The 21,362-nt window shown below is 35.2% G+C and overlaps 2 protein-coding genes and 1 long non-coding RNA gene across 7 annotated transcripts; 2 read left to right on the top strand and 1 right to left on the bottom strand.

Annotated features, from left to right (window-relative positions):
• The first annotated feature begins 571 nt into the window (after positions 1-571).
• On the top strand, positions 572-4,798 carry LOC104230722 (uncharacterized WD repeat-containing protein C3H5.08c). Of its 2 annotated transcripts, XM_009783598.2 has the most exons (7): positions 572-727; positions 1,157-2,796; positions 2,871-2,961; positions 3,096-3,253; positions 3,353-3,487; positions 3,572-3,665; positions 3,774-4,798. In XM_009783598.2, exons 2-7 carry the CDS (start codon positions 1,852-1,854, stop codon positions 4,349-4,351), a joined length of 2,001 nt encoding a protein of 666 aa, XP_009781900.1. In that variant the 5' UTR covers positions 572-727; positions 1,157-1,851; the 3' UTR covers positions 4,352-4,798. The 2 variants fall into 2 exon arrangements, with proteins under 2 accessions (XP_009781900.1, XP_070030812.1); XM_070174711.1 differs by lacking the exon at positions 572-727 and having other exon boundaries at positions 742-2,796.
• A 5,929-nt stretch (positions 4,799-10,727) lies between these two features.
• On the top strand, positions 10,728-13,042 carry LOC104230721 (uncharacterized). 4 transcript variants are annotated; one of them, XR_711926.2, is made up of 5 exons: positions 10,728-10,813; positions 11,099-11,174; positions 12,129-12,163; positions 12,367-12,488; positions 12,790-13,042. It is a non-coding gene; the product is annotated as an uncharacterized lncRNA (long non-coding RNA). The 4 variants fall into 4 exon arrangements; XR_711924.2 differs by having other exon boundaries at positions 10,810-10,882; XR_011407451.1 differs by lacking the exon at positions 10,728-10,813 and adding an exon at positions 10,891-10,983.
• A 3,739-nt stretch (positions 13,043-16,781) lies between these two features.
• On the bottom strand, positions 16,782-17,288 carry LOC104230723 (uncharacterized). The gene is made up of 2 exons (XM_009783600.1): positions 17,127-17,288; positions 16,782-17,063 (listed from the first exon to the last, which is right to left on the bottom strand). Exons 1-2 carry the CDS (start codon positions 17,286-17,288, stop codon positions 16,782-16,784), a joined length of 444 nt encoding a protein of 147 aa, XP_009781902.1.
• Between the last annotated feature and the right edge of the window lie 4,074 nt (positions 17,289-21,362).

A 21,362-nucleotide genomic window follows, 5' to 3' on the forward strand; every position in this document is an offset into this window, starting at 1 on the left:
AATATATTGTGTTCTCATCGTTTGAATTTAGGTCACTAATTAGAGGCTAAAAATATTTTGACCAACATTAAAAATTTGCTTGTATCGCGTTTAAATCAAAACACACACACAAAAATGATGAATCATATTTTACATGCATTTTTATGCCAACTTGTTTAGGACTTAGTTTGTTGTTATTATAACTATGGTGATAGTGTATGTGAGGATATTTATTAAGTTGGTATAAGTATCGGGTCCAGTAAAATTTACTTTTTGAGAATGTAATTCTTAGAATACAAAGTGTTATACATTTCAGTTATCAAATAAACTTTTTAACTTTAAATAATCTTTTATTTCAACTTTAACCAAATATTGTTCAAACGTTTACTATATAAAGTAAGTTGTTTTTAGGATATTATCTTAACATTTCAAGCAAGCCTTATTATCCATTGTTGTAAAAATGAAAGAACAAAAAGAATCTTCTATTATACTACTGTGATTTGTTACTGTAATGTAAAATCCAAAGCTTTCCATTTCCTATATATATAAATATAAAATCTCTATTGGTTCTTATTTGAAGTTGGAGAAATGAACCATCGCTTTCTCTTTCTTAATAGACAACAGCTACTACTATGCCCAACTTCACTACCCTATATTGACTAGTAGTAGTACAATTTTTTTACTTTGAGCTGAGAGAGAAACAAGAATCGTCTTTCATTTATAGCGAATTCAAAACAAACAACAGCCTGTATGTTACCTGTCTCTTTTCTTACACTTGTAATATCCGCTTTCTTGTTTTTGTACCTTAATTTTAATTTCTTTTTCTTTTCTAAAATCTCATCTTGTGAGGTTCATTTTGATGGGGAAAAAAGGATCAGGAATAATAGTTGTTTTTCTGACTTTTTTGGGTTTTTTCCCCTCATTTTTTTGAGTTTTGTGAAAAATGGGCTATGTTTTCTTGAATTTTGAGTTATCTAAATTTGGTTCTGCTTCAAATGTTTATATTTTAGGGAAAATTATGGGTTGGTTTTTAATGATTTAAAATGGGTTTTGCTTAAAGCTGCTAAAATGATTTTGTGTTTGTTTTTTTGTAGTTTTAGTGAAAGGGGATTTTGTTTCTGTGAAGTTTTTGCCCTGTTTATGAGTTATCTGAAAATTGTGTTTTGGTTATTTTCAGAGTTTTAAGCTCAAAGTTGAAGTCTTGGAGCCACAGCTATATGAGGAGAGAGTCTTAAAGATTAGAAGGCTATAACTGAGAGATTTGGTGGTTTATGATTGGTGAAATTATATAACCATTTTTCACCTTTCCTTAATCCGCCATTTACTCTTGTATGTGCATTGTTTTTAACTTTGGAGCAAACATTACTTGGGTCAATACAAAGAACTTTGAAGAGAAGAAGTGTTCTTTGAGTTTATTATTATATTGTTAAGTATTTAACCATTTGGAGGTTGAATGGTACAGTGGCCTCAATCATCGGCAGGACGGTGAAACTTGTTGGGATTATTCTGTTGCCTTAAGAGGAACTTAAGGTACAAAAACAATTCCTTTAATACAACACACCAAAAGGTTCTTGATCTTTTGTTTAGTGAGTTTAGTGTGTGAACAAAGAAGCTTCTACTTTGAAACAAAACTAGTTGTCACTGTGGTTTTTGTATAGTGTTTGGTGATTGGTACCTTGTATGGAGACATGGTGTGCTAATTTTTTAATACATCTTAAGTGGAATTTGCATATCTAGGATTCATTTAAGTTTTTTTAATTATATAGTGAGTGAAACTCGGTCCTAAAACTCGGGTATTGGCCTGAGGTATTTAAAGAGTAAGTGGTGAGAGGATAATTGGGAGTTTGATGTGGAATTCTGATATTGAAAACAATGCAAGAAATGCAGAGTTTAAATGAAGTAGAAGAAGTTTTCTTTGATTCTGTTGAGTCACTGTTGTCAGAAGAACATGCTTTTGTAGAAAAGAAGTCGGGGTATGATTTATGGTTGGAGGAGCCAGAAAGTGTGAAGACACGACGAGAGAATTTTTTGCACGAAATGGGATTTGTTGAATTTGACTGCCTACCTAGTGTAGTCTCTGATGCATCTGATTCAATGGGACTGAATAGGATTACAGAAAGCAGTGGTGCAGTCTGTAGTTCTGCTTCAGAGGAAGATTTTATGTGTAATGAAAGGGAATCCAGTGGTAGTGCAAATTCGTCTGCCGATGAATTAGATCAGACTTGGTTTAATGATCTGGCTGAAGTTTCAAGTAGTGGTTGCACTGAGCATTCTCCTGAGGGAGAACATACTTGTTTCGATGCCACTTCCGATCCCACTCACGGCAAGGATAGTAAGTCGAAAAACCAGAAAATGAAGAACAAGTGGTGGAAACAATTTAGCCAAAAGATGAGGAAAAGTCAATCAACTGATGTATCTAAGGTATTCACCGAAAAGCAGAAGGTAACTCCAATGGAAGTGCATCTGAACAGGAAAAGGTTTAAGGAGTTCAGTGCTGTTTACTGTGGACAAGAAATTAGTGCTCACAACGGCCTAATTTGGACAATGAAGTTTAGTCCAGATGGGAAATATTTGGCAAGTGGTGGGGAAGATGGAGTTGTTCGAATTTGGCTGGTCACTGTCGATTCATCATGTGAATCACCTGAGTTCAATTTCAGCAGTCACCGCATCAAAGGCAAGCTTGGGCATAAAAAGAATAAGTCTTGTTACACTCCTGTTATTGTTCCTGAGAAGGTATTCAAGATTGACGAGTCACCGCTGCATGAGTTTCATGGCCATACTGCTGGCATATTGGACATCGCTTGGTCCTCGTCTAACGTGAGTCATCTTTTAACTGCTTTTTGCATCACTTGTTTACTTGCCATGAAACTGAATGGAATACTTAAATGCAGTGTCTTCTATCATCATCCAAAGATAAAACTGTTCGTCTATGGAAAGTCGGTCTGGATGGATGTCATGGAGTTTTTCATCACAAAAACTATGGTAAATATCCGAAGCTTTAATTTGAATGGTTTTGAGCTTTTACTTTGTGTAACTGTTTTGTTAGATGTTCTGCAATTTCACTATGTTGTTGATAGTTAAGAAGTTTAATTTGAGTTTCATTTGAATGTGATCAGTGACATGCATCCAATTCAATCCTGTTAATGAGAACATCTTCATCAGTGGCTCCATAGATGGAAAAGTTCGTATTTGGGGAGTTCCAGAAAAGCGAGTTGTGGAATGGGCCGATGTGCATGACATTGTGACTGCCGTATCATATCAACCAAATGGCAAGGTATGTGTTATTTTGGTTGATTCATAATGACTATGATTACTACTATTCCCCCAGCTCAGGAAACAGACTGACGTATATTTTTTGACTTCCATGAAACAGGGCTTTATAGTTGGTTGTATCTCTGGTACTTGCCGCTTCTATGAAGTAAACGATGAAAGTTTACTTTCCGTGAACACACAAATATATCTTCATAGTAAGAACAAATCCTCTAGCAGTAGAATTACAGGCATTCAGGTTTTACTCTTAAAAACTCTTGACTCAACTTATTTTAGCACATTACTGTTAGTAGTCTTTTTGACACAAGGCTGTTTCTTGCAGTTTTTCGAAAATGACTCTCAAAGAGTTATGATAACATCTGAGGATTCCAAAATCCGTATTCTTGATGGGGTCGAGGTTGTGCATAAATATAAAGGTATACGATTGCTTCGATTCATAGTCCTTCATAAAAGCCTGCGAAAAAGCTTACATTTCATTTTAAATTCTGGCTCACTCCTAACGCGTATATGCTTTTATATGACAGGTCTATCAAAATCAGGAAGCCACACATCTGCCACATTTACCTCAACCGGAAAACACGTAGTATCAGTTGGGGAGGACTCGCATGTTTATCTTTGGGACTATAATGACGTAAGCATCCAAGCGTCCAAACAAACAAAATCTATACGGTCGTGTGAGCATTTCCACTCCAAAGGCGTTTCTGTTGCAATACCATGGTCAGGACAGGCAACAACAGCAGATGATTCAGAAAATTTTGGCAGTTCTAACGTTGATCCACTAATAGGTGAACCTCAAGAGGATTTTTCTCAGACAAGGGATTCAAGCCGATTTTCTTTAGGAAATTGGTTTACTATGGATGTAACGTCTGGGGGTTCTGTGACATGGCCAGAAGAAATGCTTCTTCCGTACGATATACCCAGTGCTGAAAATGATGAACATCGTTCTACTTATCACGATGATCATCTTTATCGACAGCAACAGCGCAACAAAAACCTTAACTGTAGAGCATTATCTCCAGCATGGGGCCTTGTCGTTGTGACAGCTGGTTGGGATGGAAAGATTCGGACATTCCACAACTATGGATTGCCCGTACGAGTTTAAGAGATTCATAAGCACAAGGATATTTTGGTTGTTGAGACGTAGTTATTGTTGTCGTGAGTTCAAGCATTTCCACAACTCGGACATGTTCAGATTGAGCTGTATTGCTCTGATCTTCCAAAAATGCGCCACACCCCTGTCGGATCCTCAAAAATGCAAAATATTTAGAGGATCCGGCACGGGCCTGGCAGCACTTTTGGAGAGCCGGTCGCAGTTAGAAACTGTGATGGAAATGAATTTGATGAATCTTTACAAGAGTACTAGTATTTGTTTCCTTGTGAAGTTGTAAAGTTGATTATTCTTCTCTTTTTTTTATTATGTAATATCCTCTCTGTTCTTTAGCTAGGACATAGTACTCTGATTAATTTTTGGACAGATAATATTGTAATTTGTATTTGACAGCATAAAGATAGAAAAGAAAAAAATTAATGAAGATGATTACGAAAAGAATTTGTTTTCTCTTTTTATTTTGTTAAAATCTTTAATTTAAGTACTTTCATCTTAGACTTGGTGGAATCTTCAACTTTATTCAGATTGATATATGCTAATGGAGTCAATATTGTGTCACCAAAGCTATAGATGCTCTTTAAAAACCCTGCTATTGCAATTTTATCCTATTATTTTATCCCTTATATTTAAGAGAAAAGTGTCTGTGAAGATCAAAAAAACTACAAAAAAATCTGTTAAATTGTGGAGGTTTATTTATAGGAGTTTTACAGAACCCCCACTTTACATTTATTTTGTGGCGTTTGTACCAATCCCCACAAAATAATTCTTTTTGGGGCGGTTTATTTGTGAGGGTTGTAGAAGACTCCCATTGTATATTCAATTTGTGGCGCTTTTGTTCTAACCTCCACAAAATTATCCTTATTGTGAGGTTTCTTTTGTGAATGTTTTTGATAACCTCCACAAATACATTAATTTCAACTATTTGAAAAATAGTTGATATATGATACAAATTGTGATGATTACTAACTCATGTAATTTTTACTCATTTTAAAACTTCTTTTTGGTTAAAATTTTGAATCAATATACACATTTTAGTTAAATCTCTATAAATCTATGCAAACTACGTCAATTTCTAACCATAGTAGTTCATTGTTCTATTTATTGTCACATTCTTTCACGGCGGAAAGAAGATACAAAGTAGAGGTCTTTCATTAATTCTATATCTTACTTGCTAGTTTTTCTTCTACTGTCGCGCATTCTTAGTTTATATTTTCATCTTTAGCAAAGAATTTAAAGGTGTATACCCCTCTTTGGCAAGATCGAATCTCTTTGAAAATACGTTTTTATCTTTCGTGTATCTCGAGTTGCCCTGTTCCTCTAGCAGCTAAAGTAGCTCACCCAAAGATTTATATTCCTTTTCATCCTCTTTATTCGTCACTTTTTAATATTGAGGACGTTGACAATTACAAAGAATAGGGCATTAGTAGCTAAATAGTAGAATGAGACAAAATATATATAAATTTTAAGCAATAGAGATCTTATTAATGAATGTTTAATGTTTTTATGCCTCGTGAATAGTAAGAAAAAGCTCACCTTAAGGCTATGTACAAAATATAGGCTCGAAGCCAAGTATAAATAATTGTTGCGAAATAGTACGCTTTAGTGTAACGACCCGGTTAGTCGTTTTGAGTGTATTAGCTCCAACCCCCTATTTATTGCCTTCTTGTGTTATACTGTGATTATGTGACTCACCGGGAGTTTTGGTTTTTTGATTTCAGAGAGAAATGGGACACATAGTCCCTAAATTGGAAGTTTAAGTCATAGGAGTCGACCGTAGTTGGAATTGTGTGAAGACGACTCCAAAATAGAGTTTTGACGGTCCCAATAGCTCTGTGGGGTGATTTTGGTCTTAGGAGCGTATCCGGATGTTGATTTGGAAGTTTGTAGGTCATTTCGTTGTTAATTGGCGAAAGTTGAAAAGTTGGAAGATTTTTAGAAAGTTTGACCAGGAGCAGATTTTTTGATATCGGGTTCAGATTCCGATTCTGGAAGTTGGAGTAAATCCGTAATTTCAATTATGACTTGTGTGCAAAATTTGAGGTTAATCGGACTTAATTTGATAGGTTTCAACATCGATGTGGAAGTTAGAAGTTTAAAAGTTCATTAGACTTGAATTGATGTAGATTCGTGGTTTTAGCATTATTTGATGTGATTTGAAGGCTCGACTAAGTTCGTATGATGTTTAAGGACTTATTGGTATATTCAAACGGGTACCAGAGGCCCCGGATGTGGTTCGGATCGAATTCAGACCAATTTTGGACTTAGCTTCATTGCTGAAGTCTCAAGTCTGCTAGAGTCATCGCACATGCGGAGGGTTTGACAGGAGGTGCGGAAGGTGAAGCGCAGAAGCGAAAGGAGACCTTAGGGGCTGGGCTCACAGGTGCGGACACTCGAGCGCTGGTGCACCTCTGCAGGCGCGGCCTTTTCCTCTACATAAACGGAAGTGGAGAAGGGGCTTTGGGCAGGTTCGCAAGAGCAGTCTCTTTCTCCGCAGAAGCGAGCTCACAGGTGCAAGCCATGGTCCACGGAAGCGAAACTCCTAGACCTAAGTGGAATCCGCGCCTGGATAGTTTTTTCGTAGGTGCGGCATCGCAGAAGCGACCCACAGGTTGCAAAAAGCGGAAGTCGCGAGGCAGAAAAGTTGTTGCTTAACTTGTAAGATTCTTGCTTCCTTACGTTTTGTAATTGTCCTCTTGATTCCGTGTTGTTACCTTCTGTGAATTTCTATTGTTACACTTCTCTGTCATTTCATTATATCATTATATTTTCTGCCTTGTTTCTTATTATTCCAGTAGGTGTGATGATCCGATAGGTCATCTTATGTTTTAGAACCTAATTCTGCGCTTTGAAGCCTTAAATACCTCATTTTAGCCCTTCTCGACTTGCGTGCGCAGTTCAGGCATGTTTCTGGAAAGTTTTTATGTTAAAAACTGAGAAAATATAAAATTTTTGCCTTAAAATCCATTTGAGTTGACTTTAGTCAACGTTTTGAGCAAACAGATCCAGATTCATATTTTGACGGTCAGGTGGATCCGTATCGTGATTTGGAACTTAGGCGTATGTCTGGAATCGAATTCGGAAGTCCCTAGCCCGAGTTATCGTACTTTGTCGAAATTTGAAAATTAAAAGCTTAATGACTTTGAAATGTTTGACCAATGTTTGACTTTTTGGATATTGGGTCCGTATTTTGGTTCTGGAATCCGGTATAGGTCCAATACCATATTTATGACTTGCCTGTCGATTTTGGTGAGAAACAGACTTGGTTTGACGTGATTCGGACGTCCGGTTGTTAATATGGCAATTCTAGAGTTTCTTGAAAATTTCATTTGATTTTGGTGTCCGATTCATAGTTCAAGGTGTTATTTTGTCGATTTGATCGTGCGAGCAAGTTTGTATAATATTTTTAGACTTGTGTGCACATTTAGTTTAGAGCCTGGAAGGGCTCGGGTGAGTTGCGGAAAGGCTATGGAGTGAAAATTGGACTTAGAACATTGTTGGTGTGCTTCAGTTTTTGGTGCAGGCCTCAGATCTCGCAAATGCGAGGTCAGGCTTTGCATTTGCGACCTCTGATGGGTTCGCATTTGCGAGCTACTCATCGCATTTCTAAAGAGTAGCTGGGGCACCTCAAGTTCGCATTTGCAAACAAAGCTTCGCATTTGCAAAGTGTGTCAAGGGACACAATGATCGCAATTGCAATCCAAAGGGTCGCATTTGTGGGAGATCATTGTTCGCATTTGCGAATAGTTTATCGCATTTGCGATGAAAGCAGAGATGTGAAGAGCTTCACATTTGCGATTGATTCTTTATATTTGCGGAGTTCGTAAATGCGACATTTGCAACTCATCAAAATGGGAGTTAGACGGGATTTTTGTTCATTCCTCAAATTTTTAAAACAAGAAAACCCTAGAGACGATTTTTCAAAGAGCTCTTCTCCCCCAAATCATTGGTAAGTGATCCTAATCCATTTTCTTTCAATTTTCACTATTTTTTTTAAAGATTTTAACCTAAAATCTAGTTTTTTCATGGTGAAAATTGGGGATTTGGGTAGAATTAGAGATTTTTGTAAAATAGGGGATTTAGACTTCAAATTGAGGTCGGATTCCAAAATAAATTATATAATCGGGCTCGTGGATGAATGTGTAATCGGGTTTTAGTCTGAATTTTGGATTTGGACCAAGCGAGCCCGGGAGTTGACTTTTTCAATAATGACCTAAATTGAATTCTTTGCAATTGTGGGTAGTTTTTAAGGCTTAATTTGAATCGTTTGATTGGTAATTTGTTAGATTCTATTGGTTCGGAGGCTTGTTTGAAAGGCAAAGTCATGGTTGAGCTTTGAGTTGATCCTTTGGAGCGAGGTAAGTGTCGTGGTTAATCTTGACTTGAGGGATTAGGATTTGTTTATCTATTTGCTATATGTTTAGCTATTGGGTACAACGTATATGTGAGGTGACGAGTACTTATGCGTTGTTGTCGGGTTATAGCATGCGGGTGGGACTTGTCCTTTGCAATTATTGCTTTCTTTAATCATGTTATCCATGCTTAAACTCGTTATTTGTTAAATTGATCGTTTCTACCGTGTTTATGAGTTTTCGTGAAAATTGAGTATTGATTCCAAATTGAGATTGGTATTATGGACCCATTGTTGAAGTAAGACTTGTTCTTGTTGATCCTATCTCTCTGTTATTACTTGATCATTGTTATGTGGTAAGGGAGAGTGTTAATGCACGGAGGGTGATGTCGTGCCATATTGTGAGTGTTAATACACGAAGGGTGATGCGTGCTATATTATGAGTGTTAATGCACGAAGGGTGATGCCGTGCCATATTATGAGAGTTAATGCACGAAGGGTGATATCGTGCCGTATCTATTGATCTATACTGTGAGTGAGAGTAAAAGCACGATGAGTGATGTCGTGCATTATTATTGTTTCATTGTGAGGTTGAGAGTAAAAGTACGAAGGGTGATGTTGTGTAATTTTCTTCATTGTGCTTAATTGTTTTTACTGGTTAAAGGCATATTGACTGTTCTGTTTATCATTTCCGCTGTATCTGTCGTATCTGGTATCCACTTAGCATGTCCTCTCCCAATAATACATGTATAGCTTCTATTTGTTGTTATCTTGTACATATACTGTTAACTGCACAAGTTCATTATGTAGGTGTCTTGTCATAACCTCGTCACTACTTCGTCGAGGTTAGGCTCGACATTTACAAGTACATGGGGTCGGTTGTACTCATACTATACTCTGCACTTCTTGTGCAGATTTTGGTATCGGTCCTAACTGCCCGTGAGTTGGAGCAACTTGGATTTGGCTCGTTCGGAGACTCGAGGTAGATCTGCTAGCGTCCGCAGACCTTGAAGTCCCCTTCTATTTTTCTTATTTCACTGTTTCTTTTTTTTAAAAACAGTTGCATTTCTTTCAGACTCTATTTGTAATAAATTCTAGAAGCTCGTGGATTGTGACTCCAGATCCGTCTTGTAGTAGATATTGGGCATTTATGTCATTATGCACTCAACTTTAATTCATTTTGTCTTATCGACTTTATTTATTGAAATTGAATGAAAATTGACTTAACAGTTCTCTAACGTTGGTTTCCTAGTAAGTGAAATGTTATACGCCATCACGGTCCCGAAGGTGGGAATTCCGGATCGTGATATTAGGCCCTTGACCTGACCCCGTCACTACTCTACTGAGGTTAGACTTGGCACTTACTGGGTACCGTTGTGGTGTACTCATACTACGCTTCTACACATCTTTTTGTGCACATCCAGATACTTCCTATCAAACCAGTTGTTAGTGAGTTAGTCCGTACATGGAGACTTCAAGGTATATATGCCAGCTTCCGCAGACCTCGGAGTCCCCCTCTATCTTTATTATGTTGTTTCCTTATCCTTATTAGACTATGATGTATAGAGATATTTAGTACTTCTCTTTAGAGCTTTTGACTTTTATCTATCGGGTTTTAGGAGTTGTTATTACTTGAGTTGTAGTTTTTTTTTATTGTAGATGTTGACGTTTGGAGTTTTAGCTTAACATTTTAGTTATTCCGCTTACTTGTCAAGCTTACCTAGTCTTAGAGACTAGGTGTGGTCACGACATCCTAGAGAGAAAAATTAGGATCGTGACATTTAGATTGACCATAAACAACCCCTTACGTGAGGCAACAACTACATATACTTCACGCGTGTGACATTTACCTGAAAGATATTTAAGTTTTATAATTGTATACACATAATTTTTGTTTAGTCATTATATTTGAGATAATTTAAATTTTGAAAGGATACTATATAATAACAAAACTAATCACATGGACTTTCGTTATTCTCAACGTACCAATTAAAATATTGTTGCATTTATCTGATATTGAGATTTAGCTATTGATGCCAGAAATATTTTTGTTATTAAAAAAAAACATAATTTTCTCAACTAACTTGTTTGCTCCAAAAGCATACTCGGTAATTTCTCCCTCCTGTTTCAAAAATATTCCCAAATCTTTCCCTCTTTTAATTTCACTATGCCTCAAGGTTTTCTCTTTTAACTGTCTTCTTTCCTGGTGCATTCCTTTCGCGTCAATTGCGTTCTTTCTTCATCTGCTTCAATTTTGATCTAGTTTAATTACGTTTAAGTATTATTATTTTTCTCAATTTATGGCTCCTACACTGACTTTTGAGATCAGGGATTATGTTTTTTTCATTGCTCCAATGTTTCAATTTAATGATTTTTTGTTCAATTATTTTCAGGCTTGAAGGATGTCATGGATTTTTCTGAAGGGAAGTATCCATTTGGGCAAATCAACTTTAGAATGCCGTTATTAAGGTGGTTTTTTGCTTTTCTCTTAATTCAATTTGTTTTCTTTATCTCAGTAGCCATATAATTTGTGATTTTCAGTTGCAGTTTAGTTTTTGTTTGAACCGGTAATAAAACCCTTATGGACAGTCTGCCTTGGAATAGTATTTCTTGAAGAATATGATTGAGTAAATCTTGTTAAATATATATGCTTCAAAATATGTTAATATTTTAAACAAACGGTAGCTCTGCTATTAGATCTCTTACTTTTGGCTACAGATTAACCAGTGTTTCTGTAAAGAACTTTTCGTTTTGCAAAGCTTTTCCAAATTTCAATCATAATTTAGTTCTGTTGTGTGATGTTAAAATTTCTTGAAGAAACCCATACATTAATATAATATGCGAGAGCACATCGGGATTATTCTGTCAGGGTGTTTGCTAATGTTATCTCTAACATCTACATTGGGGAATCTCAAGAAACTACATGGTCTTTAGCATCTGTTTTACTTGCTAAGGTCTTACAGTGAGCTATAATCTTGGGGATTTTTGGGTAGTTTAATTATTAGTTTATCACTGATGCTTCATTTATTTGGAAAAAAGACAGTGAACTATAATTTTCTATATGGTTACTAGAGATAGAGGGTGAAGAACATGAGCCTTACATTGAAGCATTTCAAGCACAAAAGGTGTACTATGAAGATGACGTATTGTGCATCCAAATCCAAAATATTTAATTTGTATGATGGAAGAAGAAATATATGAGAATGAGACATATCAAGAGCAAGAACTTGAACAGTTTTTGGGCATGGTGACGAGTATGTACAACTAGTTACATACCATCTAATTGACGATGTAGTAACGGAAAATATTGTTACTGACTTACCAGCAGATGCATGAATAGAAAATTTATTAAATATATGCCCTATCTGAAGGTAACAGTATTGCATGATTAAGTAGTTCTTATTTCATTTTTTTTGTTTATAGGTATGCTTAGAATGGTATTCGTGTTTGGTTTAAAGGTATGTTTAGAAATGTTATTCATATATGATTCAATATATCTTTAAATTTATGACGTTCAGTGTTTTGCTGAGGGTCTATCGAAAACACTCTTTCTACCTCTCCAGTTAGGGGTAAGGTTTGCGTACACACTACCCTCCCTCGACCCCACATGTGGGATTATACTGAGTATGTTGTTGTTGTTTGTGTTCAATGTTTCCTTTAGGAGGATCTCTTACTATGAAGTAGTTCAAGGGACAAAAAACTTTGTTAAATTCAACTTGAATGGATGTTAATTTATGCAAATTTGGTTTAAAGATTGATGTGCTTGTACGATGACACTGAGGGGTAAGTTATGCTTCTTAACTCATCTCCTAAATTCTCAATTCTTTTACTTCTCTTCCATATATTATCAAGTAACCAAATTTGTTTCATATTAGTCGTTACTGATAGATACTAATTGAATTCATGCCTTAGAAAATACGATTAAGTTCCTCTAGAAATGAGATATTGAGGTAAGTTAGTAGTATATATTTTTAAAATTTTCCAGAAATTGTGTACTTTTTGTTGCTTCTTTTGTTTGAAGTTAGTTCCAAAAGATTTTGACTTTGGTGTGGTTTGATAAATTAATTACTGGTTTATTTCACAGTTCCAACATAGTGATATGTAGAGTGAGTCTGCTTCACTCGTGGGCGTAAGAGTATCATGAGGTGACAACAATACAAATCACCAAGTAAATACTTGGCACTTTTGTATATTTATTTATTGTTGACCTACTCTAGATTGTAAAATGTTTAAGTTATCATATACAGTATGTGTTGTATAACTTTAGTTTGATATGAACTTGAATTTGTGATGTTGGTTTGTTTAGATACTTTTAATCGAATTTGATTTACGTTGTATTTATTGAATCCTAGAATTAAAATTTTCAATAGAAAAACAAATATTCTGGCAGTTATAAACTGCTAGTATTTAATTTTTTTTAAAGATTGAGATAGAAATTGTGGGGGTTTATAACTCTCGCATAATATATTTTTTAAAACATTAAGATCATATTTGGAAGGTTATAAACTGTCATTGATTGCCTTTAAAACCCCCCACAAATTATAGATTAATTTGTGGCGGTTGTCGTGGAGGTTCTCAAAAACTCCCATACAAATGCTTGTGGCGAAGGTAATTGTGGCATTTTTTAAAACCTCCACAATTCATTTTGTGGAGGTCAAAAACTGTCACAAATCTTTAAATTAACCCCCACTAAATGAGCTCTTTCTTGTTATTCTATTTTTCATGTTAATCTTATTCTCTCATTCAAATTGGGGATGTTCTCTTCTGGAACAATAGAGAAGCATATTTAAATGTAATAGTGTATTTATTAATAGCATATTTAATTTGGTATTTAAAATCGCGTAAGGAATCTCTTTTATAACTGTTAAATTCTTGTAATTGGAAAGTCTCTACCTTCCCTCCTCCTTTTGTAGTAATATAGAAATAGATAAAGTATTGTTTGTGTAAAATATATGGTTTCGATCGCACGTATAGTTCTATACAATGCATTGGTGTTAGTTATTTATCCAATAAAATAGTAGAGAGGTAACACAAATTTACAATGCCTTGCTATCATAGTATGTTGAATTATTTGATTTCGATACCGGCACTAGAGCCGGATTAAATTCCAATTTGCACGTGGACAATAATAGTTGAATTGTTTGTACAACTTGGAACTTCCACCAAGCATTAGGGGTGTCAATGATTTGGTTCAGCCGATTATTTTATAAAATTTGTATTATACTAATTTTTCGGTTATTCTATTATGTATAACCAAAATTAGATTTTTCGAAATCGTCTCAATCATGTCGGTTTCTCTTCGGTATCGGTACGGTTCAGTTAATTTTTGGTATTTTTTTTAATATCATGTAAAATTCACCAGCTGAAGTAGAATTGCAATAACATACGTTCTTTTATAGGACTTACCAAAACTCTCTAGACATTTTTACTGTTTAAAAGATGATGAATTAAAAAAAAAGATGACTAGAGTATAGATCCATCAACTATTCTACAACAGCGTAAAAGAAATCAAACAAAGGCAAAGAAAAAATATTAATCACACGAGTTGAAAGATATACCAAGTTGGGACTCAAGAATAAAGTCTATAGAAGATTAAATATTCAAAAAGATAAATCTAAATTATATGAAAGGAAACATATTCAATGCATTGTTTTGCTACTCATAATCGCTAGAATACTTTGTGTTTTGCTAATGAAGATACTTGAAATAACTTAGTTTAAGTAGACGTAGCATAATAAGTTTTAGGAATTAGTATTTTGAGTTTAATTACTTGTTGGCTTGTAATAGTTTTCATAATTCCAAGGCTCAAAGAAAATTTAATGCATTATTATTTTTGAACTTACTAAATAAATATATTTTCTACATGTAAAATTTATTCGATTTATTTTTATAAAATAAAAAACCTACCCTAATTATCGGTGCGGTTATAGATTTATATAAAAACCTACGGTTTCTTAAAAAGAAACCTAAAATTCGATTTGGTGCGGTACAGTTTGAATTTAATCGATTTTCGAATATCCATTGACACCCCTACCAAGCATAATCATTGGAGTTCACAAGTACCAAAAAGCCCCTATAATTTGCGTAAAATGCACATCCATTAGCCTAATAGGATTAATGATTATAATTTATAACGAGCCAAACTACGTACACAACTTTTGTTTCTCTTTCATGGGACTTTATAAATATATCCAATAACTTAATGAGGTAATATGCACATCCATTAGCCGAATGGGATAGGAAAAGAGCAAAGCAGAAAGTTTCATTTCCCTTTCATATTGCTGCAAAATAGATATTTTTATCTCAAAGGTCACATTATTCACAATCCTAATACACAACATTATCCAACATAGGACATCCCAATCTTTGTACAACAACGAAAGAATCAAGGGAAAAAATAAATAAAAGGCTTTTAGCTTTTTGGAGTGCAAAATTACAGATTCCGATCCTTTGTCTTGTGTTTTGTTTTTGTTGTAAAATTTTCTGAGGGGAATTTTCTCATGGCTATGTCTACCACCTTTTAGCTGACCTATTTCCTCTTCCCCTTTTATCTGTTTTAATATCAACAAAGTCCAATGCAAATAAAATTTAATGGGTCTTATTATTCTTTGGTTACAAAACGTCGCTCATTATCACATGCGACAATCTGCAGACCACCTAAATGGTAGGTACAGTACAATAATGACTTGCTCAGTATGTATATAAATTATTGTTACGAAAAATAGTTTGCTTTGAAAATATGATGTTACCTAAAAATGTTATTTCCTTAGTCATTTGCTTATTTGGTTGGACACAGAGTCAGTGAATGCAATTGAGGTAGAAGGTGAGGCTGCAGTATTAGCAGCTTTGTTGATAGTGGAAATTATTAAGTTGTTTCACATAATTTGTGGGGTGTGGAGTTGGTATTCTATGGGGGTTTTTGGCAATATTTTACCGCATGAGTTAGCTTTTTTGGTTGAGGTCATCCCAACGTACAATAATCACATATTATATAGGAGTGGAGTGGAAATACTTATGATGTGTTTTATGTTTAGTTAACAACAATAATTATATATGTCCCTCAGTCTCAAATAAGTCGGAGTGGGTGATATGAATCCTCGCTTCTTTTATTAAGCTCAACTCAAATCATCATGTTTAGTCATTGTGGAATAATAATCTCTCTATTAGCCAACAATATCGAGTTCCTGTCGACAATTTATCTATTCTTCTGCTTCTTCTTTTTTTGTTTTGTTTTCTTCTGTTATTTATTTAGTTATTTCAGTAGTTGGATTAGGTGCTAATTCAGGTATTTCAGAATAAATTTTAGAAGTATATAGAGAACAAGCCGTTGATCTTAGACATTTCATAATGATATTGTGTTCATTTATCCTAAAGAATATATGTAGGGGCCAATCTTGGCGAATAGATCACACTGTTATTATTAATGAGGCAATGATGGGGCATCAATCAACACATTTGCTAAGAACGTCAATTTTTTCTTAGAGTAAGTTTTTAAATTTTTTGAACATCAAGAAAATTTACCTCATCTTCCTCCTTGTCCTCGTCATCATCAGATTTAGCCATGAGTGCAAAGATTGACTCATATTCTGAAGACTCATTATCAATAACTATCATAGATGCATCTTCTTGGTCATCCTCACCTTCAGATTCACTAGAGGAATCTCCCCAGTCAGTCAGGGCTTGCTTTACCATGTTGTCAGCAACATCTCTTCTTTTGAACTTTCTGTCAAGGACCTGGATCCTCTTAGCCACCTTTTCAGTGTTGGTTTTGTAATGATACTGCTTATAAAGATGATAGTCTTGAATGAAGTGTCCAAGCTTTCCACACTTATAATAACAATCATTTCTATTGAAGTTCTTGTTAGAACTTCCTTTCTTTGGGACACCATTTTTACGGATCATCTTTTGAAATCTTTGAGTGAGATACGTCATGTCAGATTCATCATTACTTGAGTCACTGTGGGCAGCTTTGAGAACTAGGTTCTTCTCCTTCTTGGGGTCTCTTCTTTCAAGATCTTTCTTTCTCTTCATCTCATAAGTTTTGAGATTTCCAATGAGTTCATCAATGGTCAACTTTTATAGATTCTTGGTTTCAGTGATAACATTCACTTTACTTTCCGAGGAACCTGGTAAAACATTGAGTATTTTTCGGACTAGCTTATTTCTTGGGATGACTTCTCCAAGGGAGTGAAGCTCATTGATAATGGAGATGAAACATGTGTGCATATCTTGAATAGACTCATCCTCCTTCATCTTGAAAAGCTCATACTCAGTAGTAAGCATATCGGTTTTGGCCTGCTTAACCTGAGTAGTTCCCTCATGGGCAGTTTGGAGAGCTTCCCAGATCTCCTTAGCAGACTGACAAGTTGAGATGCGGTTGCATTCATCTGGTCCTTTGCCACAAACAAGAATCTACTTTGCCTTGAAATTCTTCTCAATAGCCTTTCTATTAGCATTCATGTAATCTTTTCTTGTTTTTGGGACTGTAACTGTTCCCTCACCAACAGTTTTTATGGGAACAAAAGGTCCATCACAGATTTCATCCCACAACTTTAAGTCCTCAGCCAAGATGAAGTCATGCATTCTTATTTTTCACCAACCATTATATTGGCTGTTGAATCTTGGTGGTCTATACGTTGATTGTCCTTCCTCGAAGTTTGTGGAACAGCCATGTAGATCTTTTTTAGGTGTTAACCTTTTAAAAAGAACCTGCTCTGATACCAATTGATAGAAATTAAGAATCCAATAAACTGTATAGAGAACCAGGTTATCTATCAGTTCCCATGGTAAGCAACAGACTGTAAAACCAAACAGTATAGGAAACCAGGTTCTCTCTCTATTCCCACAGTAAATCGGCAGTAAATAAAGAACACACGATATTTATGTGGAATACTCCTTGCTCACGGGATTAAAAACCACGATCTACCCTAGTAGGATTTCAACTCCACTAAATAGAGAAAACTTCAGATTACAACATATTACAATCTAAGAATTAAACTATTAATCCCTCACCCCTTATAATAACTATATTCCAAGCCCTCTATTGCAAAGCAACAAACTTTGACTAACTCTAGTTAAGAAACTAAACCAAACAGTGGTTTAAATATGTCATACAAAGACACTTCTTGAAAGTAGTGTCGGATTACAAATGAAGACAAAATAAAAAAAGACTCAACAAACCTAAGAACTTAAGATATCTTCAATCTTTGGATCTGGTCCTTGAGGTTGCAACAACTTTATTCTTGAGAGAGGTGGTGGCTAGCACTTGAGAGATTTTATTCTTTTTGATTTGCAAGTGTTAGCGAGATGAAATCCCTTGCCTCATGTTGATATATGTGTGTGTGATGTCATCAAGGATGACGCAATAAAATGTCCTTTAGTTTGGCCTTAGCAAGCTACAACTGTGCTGCTGTACTATTGCCAGACGGTACAGTGCAACAACTTTTACAGTTGTAAAGTTGACTGTACGATGACCAGGGGAACTAATCCATATTTGTTCCCTCTGCTGTTCTCTTATATGATTTCGTTGAGAATGAACCAGACATCTAGTTATTCTGAATGCAAGGTAACTAATTGCATTAAGTTTCTTATCTGATTATCTCGTGAAGTTTGTCAAATCATCAAAACAAAAAACGCATAACTTATCAGTCTTATAGTTATTTCCTTATCTTATAGATTACAATGACCCATGCAAGGGAGGTGGAATATGTTACTAGACTTGGCATTGAGGTAACATGTTTGAATAATTCATATATTTTTCGCTTAAATAGTCTCATCCTTTTGAGGTGTAAAATTAGCAAACTTTTTTATCAAAAGCAAAAAGAAGGTCATCTCGAACAATAGCAGAAATATTGTTCTCGTTATTTTCAACTTTCTTTCCTTCTCTAATGTCTTGCTTCAACTTGTGGCAAAACCTTTTGATATGTACTTTCTTGCCATAGTGGTTGCATGTAATATTACGGTTTTTGGACATTGACTTATTTCTGCTTTTGCCTCTATTCCTCGAACCTCTTGTTCGTTCTATCTCTCCTACGGTCTTCTGTAATCAAAACATCTTCTTGTTAGGAAGAACCCTGAGATTTTCTCCTTACCTCCTTGTTCAACACACCACTCTTGGCATATTCCATGGTCACCTTACCACTAGAAACTTAATTAGTCAAAGAAACACGAAAGGTTTTCCAAGAGTCTGATAGAGTATTAAGAACCCAAATCCCTTGTATCTCATCATCAAAATTAACTCCCATTCAAGATAACTGATATGATTTTGCTGTCTGATAGAGTTATTATGATTCTGCTTGTATATGATTTAACTGCACGGGTTGATATGGTTGTCATGTTCTAGCATCGTCACTACTTTGCCGAGGTTAGGCTCGACACTTACTAGTACATGGGGCCGGTTGTACTGATACTACACTTTGCACTCTTTTGTGCAGATTTCGGTACCGGACCCGGTGAGTAGCTCAGGTAGCTGCCTTCAGTCCAGGGAGACCAAGGTAGATCTGCTGGCGTCCGCAGAGCCTGAAGTCCCCCTTCCCTATTTTAGCTTTCTGTTGTCTCTTTTCTTTTCGAGAGTAGTTGTATTCCCTTTTCAGACTAGTATTTATAGTAATTTGTAGATGTTCGTGAAGTTGTGACACCAGATCTGAGGGTAGACTTGTATGAGATTATTTGATCATGTTATAACTCTTCCGCATTTATCACCTGTTTAACGTTAGTTTCTATTTATAACTGTTTGGGATTGATTGTTGCTGTGTAGAACCCTAATAGTTGGCTTGCGTAGCTTTCACGAGTAGGCGTCATCATGACTCCCAAGAGTGGGAAATCCGGGTCGTAACACAAACATAAGTGGCAGACTAATACTTATCCCGAAATTCTCCCCTTAAACAAGACTCTCAAACCCCATATGACTACATTATGAATGCTACTGAATGAGAATAAATGATCCTTAATTTATGGAAGTACAAATATTTTCCTCCAGAAAAAGGGACTAGCCAAATATGAGGGATTTATAATTTTCTTCTAAAAAGAAAAATCCAATTATGCTAAATGTGTTGCCCTTTCCTTCAATAGATAGAAAAATTAAATATGGTAAGAAAATCAGGATCTAACAATTCTCCCTCCTAGCTTGAATTTTCTGACAAAATAAACTTGATTCACCTTCTTCACTTAACCTTCAACATGTCTCATCTCCAAATCTCCACCATAAAGTTTTTGTTAACATGTGTAGCACCCCGGTCAAATCTCTCATACAAAAATTATAATTACCGTTAAATAGGCTGCAACTAGAAGAAACCTGCCAATATGAATCTATCTTAATCCTTGCTCTGATACCACTTGTTTGGACCAAAATAATCAGGTATCATGCGGAAGCTAACAAAGCAAACCTTGAATGACGATAAGTCAGACAACAAAAGAGAAATATACCAAAAGAGACACAAATATTTAATATGGTTCAGTCAATTGACCTACATCCACGGCCGGAGATGAGCAATTCACTATAAAAAGAGAGTACAAAATATCGAGAGAACAACCTCACAAAGAGGCAAACACAAGCGGCACACTAACACTTGTCCCGTAAAGTTCTCCCCCCTAAACAAGACTCTCAAACCCCTTATGGCTACATTATGGATGTTGCTGAATGAGAAGGAATAATCCTCAATTTACAGAAATCCAAACATTTTCCTCCAAGAAAAGAAACTAGCAAAATATGAGAAATTTATAATTTCATTCTAAAAAAGAAAAACTCAATTATGATAAACATGTAACCATTTCCTTCAAAAGATAATAAAACTAAAATGATAAAAAAATAGGACAAACACCTAACAAGCACCACATTTCAAAGGTGTGAATTTACGATTTTGGTTTTAGCATGTAGTAGTCATTTTTTGATGTTTCCCTTTAATCCATATTTTTTACGAGGATTCCTTAACCATTTAATTATTTTCTTCTCATGGACTATTTTCTTGGTTCAAGTAGTTAAAAGATTGTTGTACAATTGCTTATAGAGGTAAAAGTTTCACATACAAATCAGGTATATATTAACCTCCAACTGATGATTTTCTTTCCTCCTGAGTTTAGGTATATATTAACCTCCAGCTGATGATTTTCTCTCCTCCTGAGTCTTGAGCATTGGTTCACCTATGGCGACTAAGTCTCCAACTGGTAAAAAGACATTCCCACCCATGGACCGATACTACTAAAAAAAACTAGTTAAATTCATTCACAAAAATCGACCGAAATCGGTCAAAAATTAAAAAAAGCAATGGATTTCTGACCGCTTTTAATTAGTCGAAAAAATAATGGTCGCTAACGTGTTGCGATTGAAATCGGTCGAAATTTTCCGGCCGAAATCGGTTGATTTATTCAAATGTTGACTGACTGTCAAACTTCATTTACCGGCCAAAATCGGTCGGTATTAATTAAATTTTTTTATTTAATTTTCAAATACCGATCGAAATCGGTCGAAACTTTAAATAAATAATAATTTTATTTAAATATATAATTATTTGTAAACTGTAATAAATTTTTAGTTTATTTAAATAAATAAATTTAAATTCATAATTTCCGACTGAATTCGATCGAAATTTTGAATTTCTGGACAAAAAAAAGATTTTCGATTGGTTTTCAATAATACTACCAACTAGAGTTTAAAACAAC

The sequence above is a fragment of the Nicotiana sylvestris genome, chromosome 5, assembly GCF_000393655.2.
Source record: "Nicotiana sylvestris chromosome 5, ASM39365v2, whole genome shotgun sequence".
Taxonomy (NCBI): Eukaryota; Viridiplantae; Streptophyta; class Magnoliopsida; order Solanales; family Solanaceae; genus Nicotiana; species Nicotiana sylvestris.

Excerpts from the sequence above, each read along its gene's own strand:
- LOC104230723 (XM_009783600.1), bottom strand. The coding sequence starts at position 17,288 with ATGCATGACTTCATCTTGGCTGAGGACTTAAAGTTGTGGGATGAAATC. Across the intron at positions 17,064-17,126 it reads CTATTGAGAAGAATTTCAAG|TCTGCTAAGGAGATCTGGGA; the intron begins GCAAAGTAGATT and ends TCAACTTGTCAG.
- LOC104230722 (XM_009783598.2), top strand. The coding sequence starts at position 1,852 with ATGCAAGAAATGCAGAGTTTAAATGAAGTAGAAGAAGTTTTCTTTGAT. Across the intron at positions 3,488-3,571 it reads GTAGAATTACAGGCATTCAG|TTTTTCGAAAATGACTCTCA; the intron begins GTTTTACTCTTA and ends TGTTTCTTGCAG. Across the intron at positions 3,666-3,773 it reads GGTTGTGCATAAATATAAAG|GTCTATCAAAATCAGGAAGC; the intron begins GTATACGATTGC and ends TTTATATGACAG.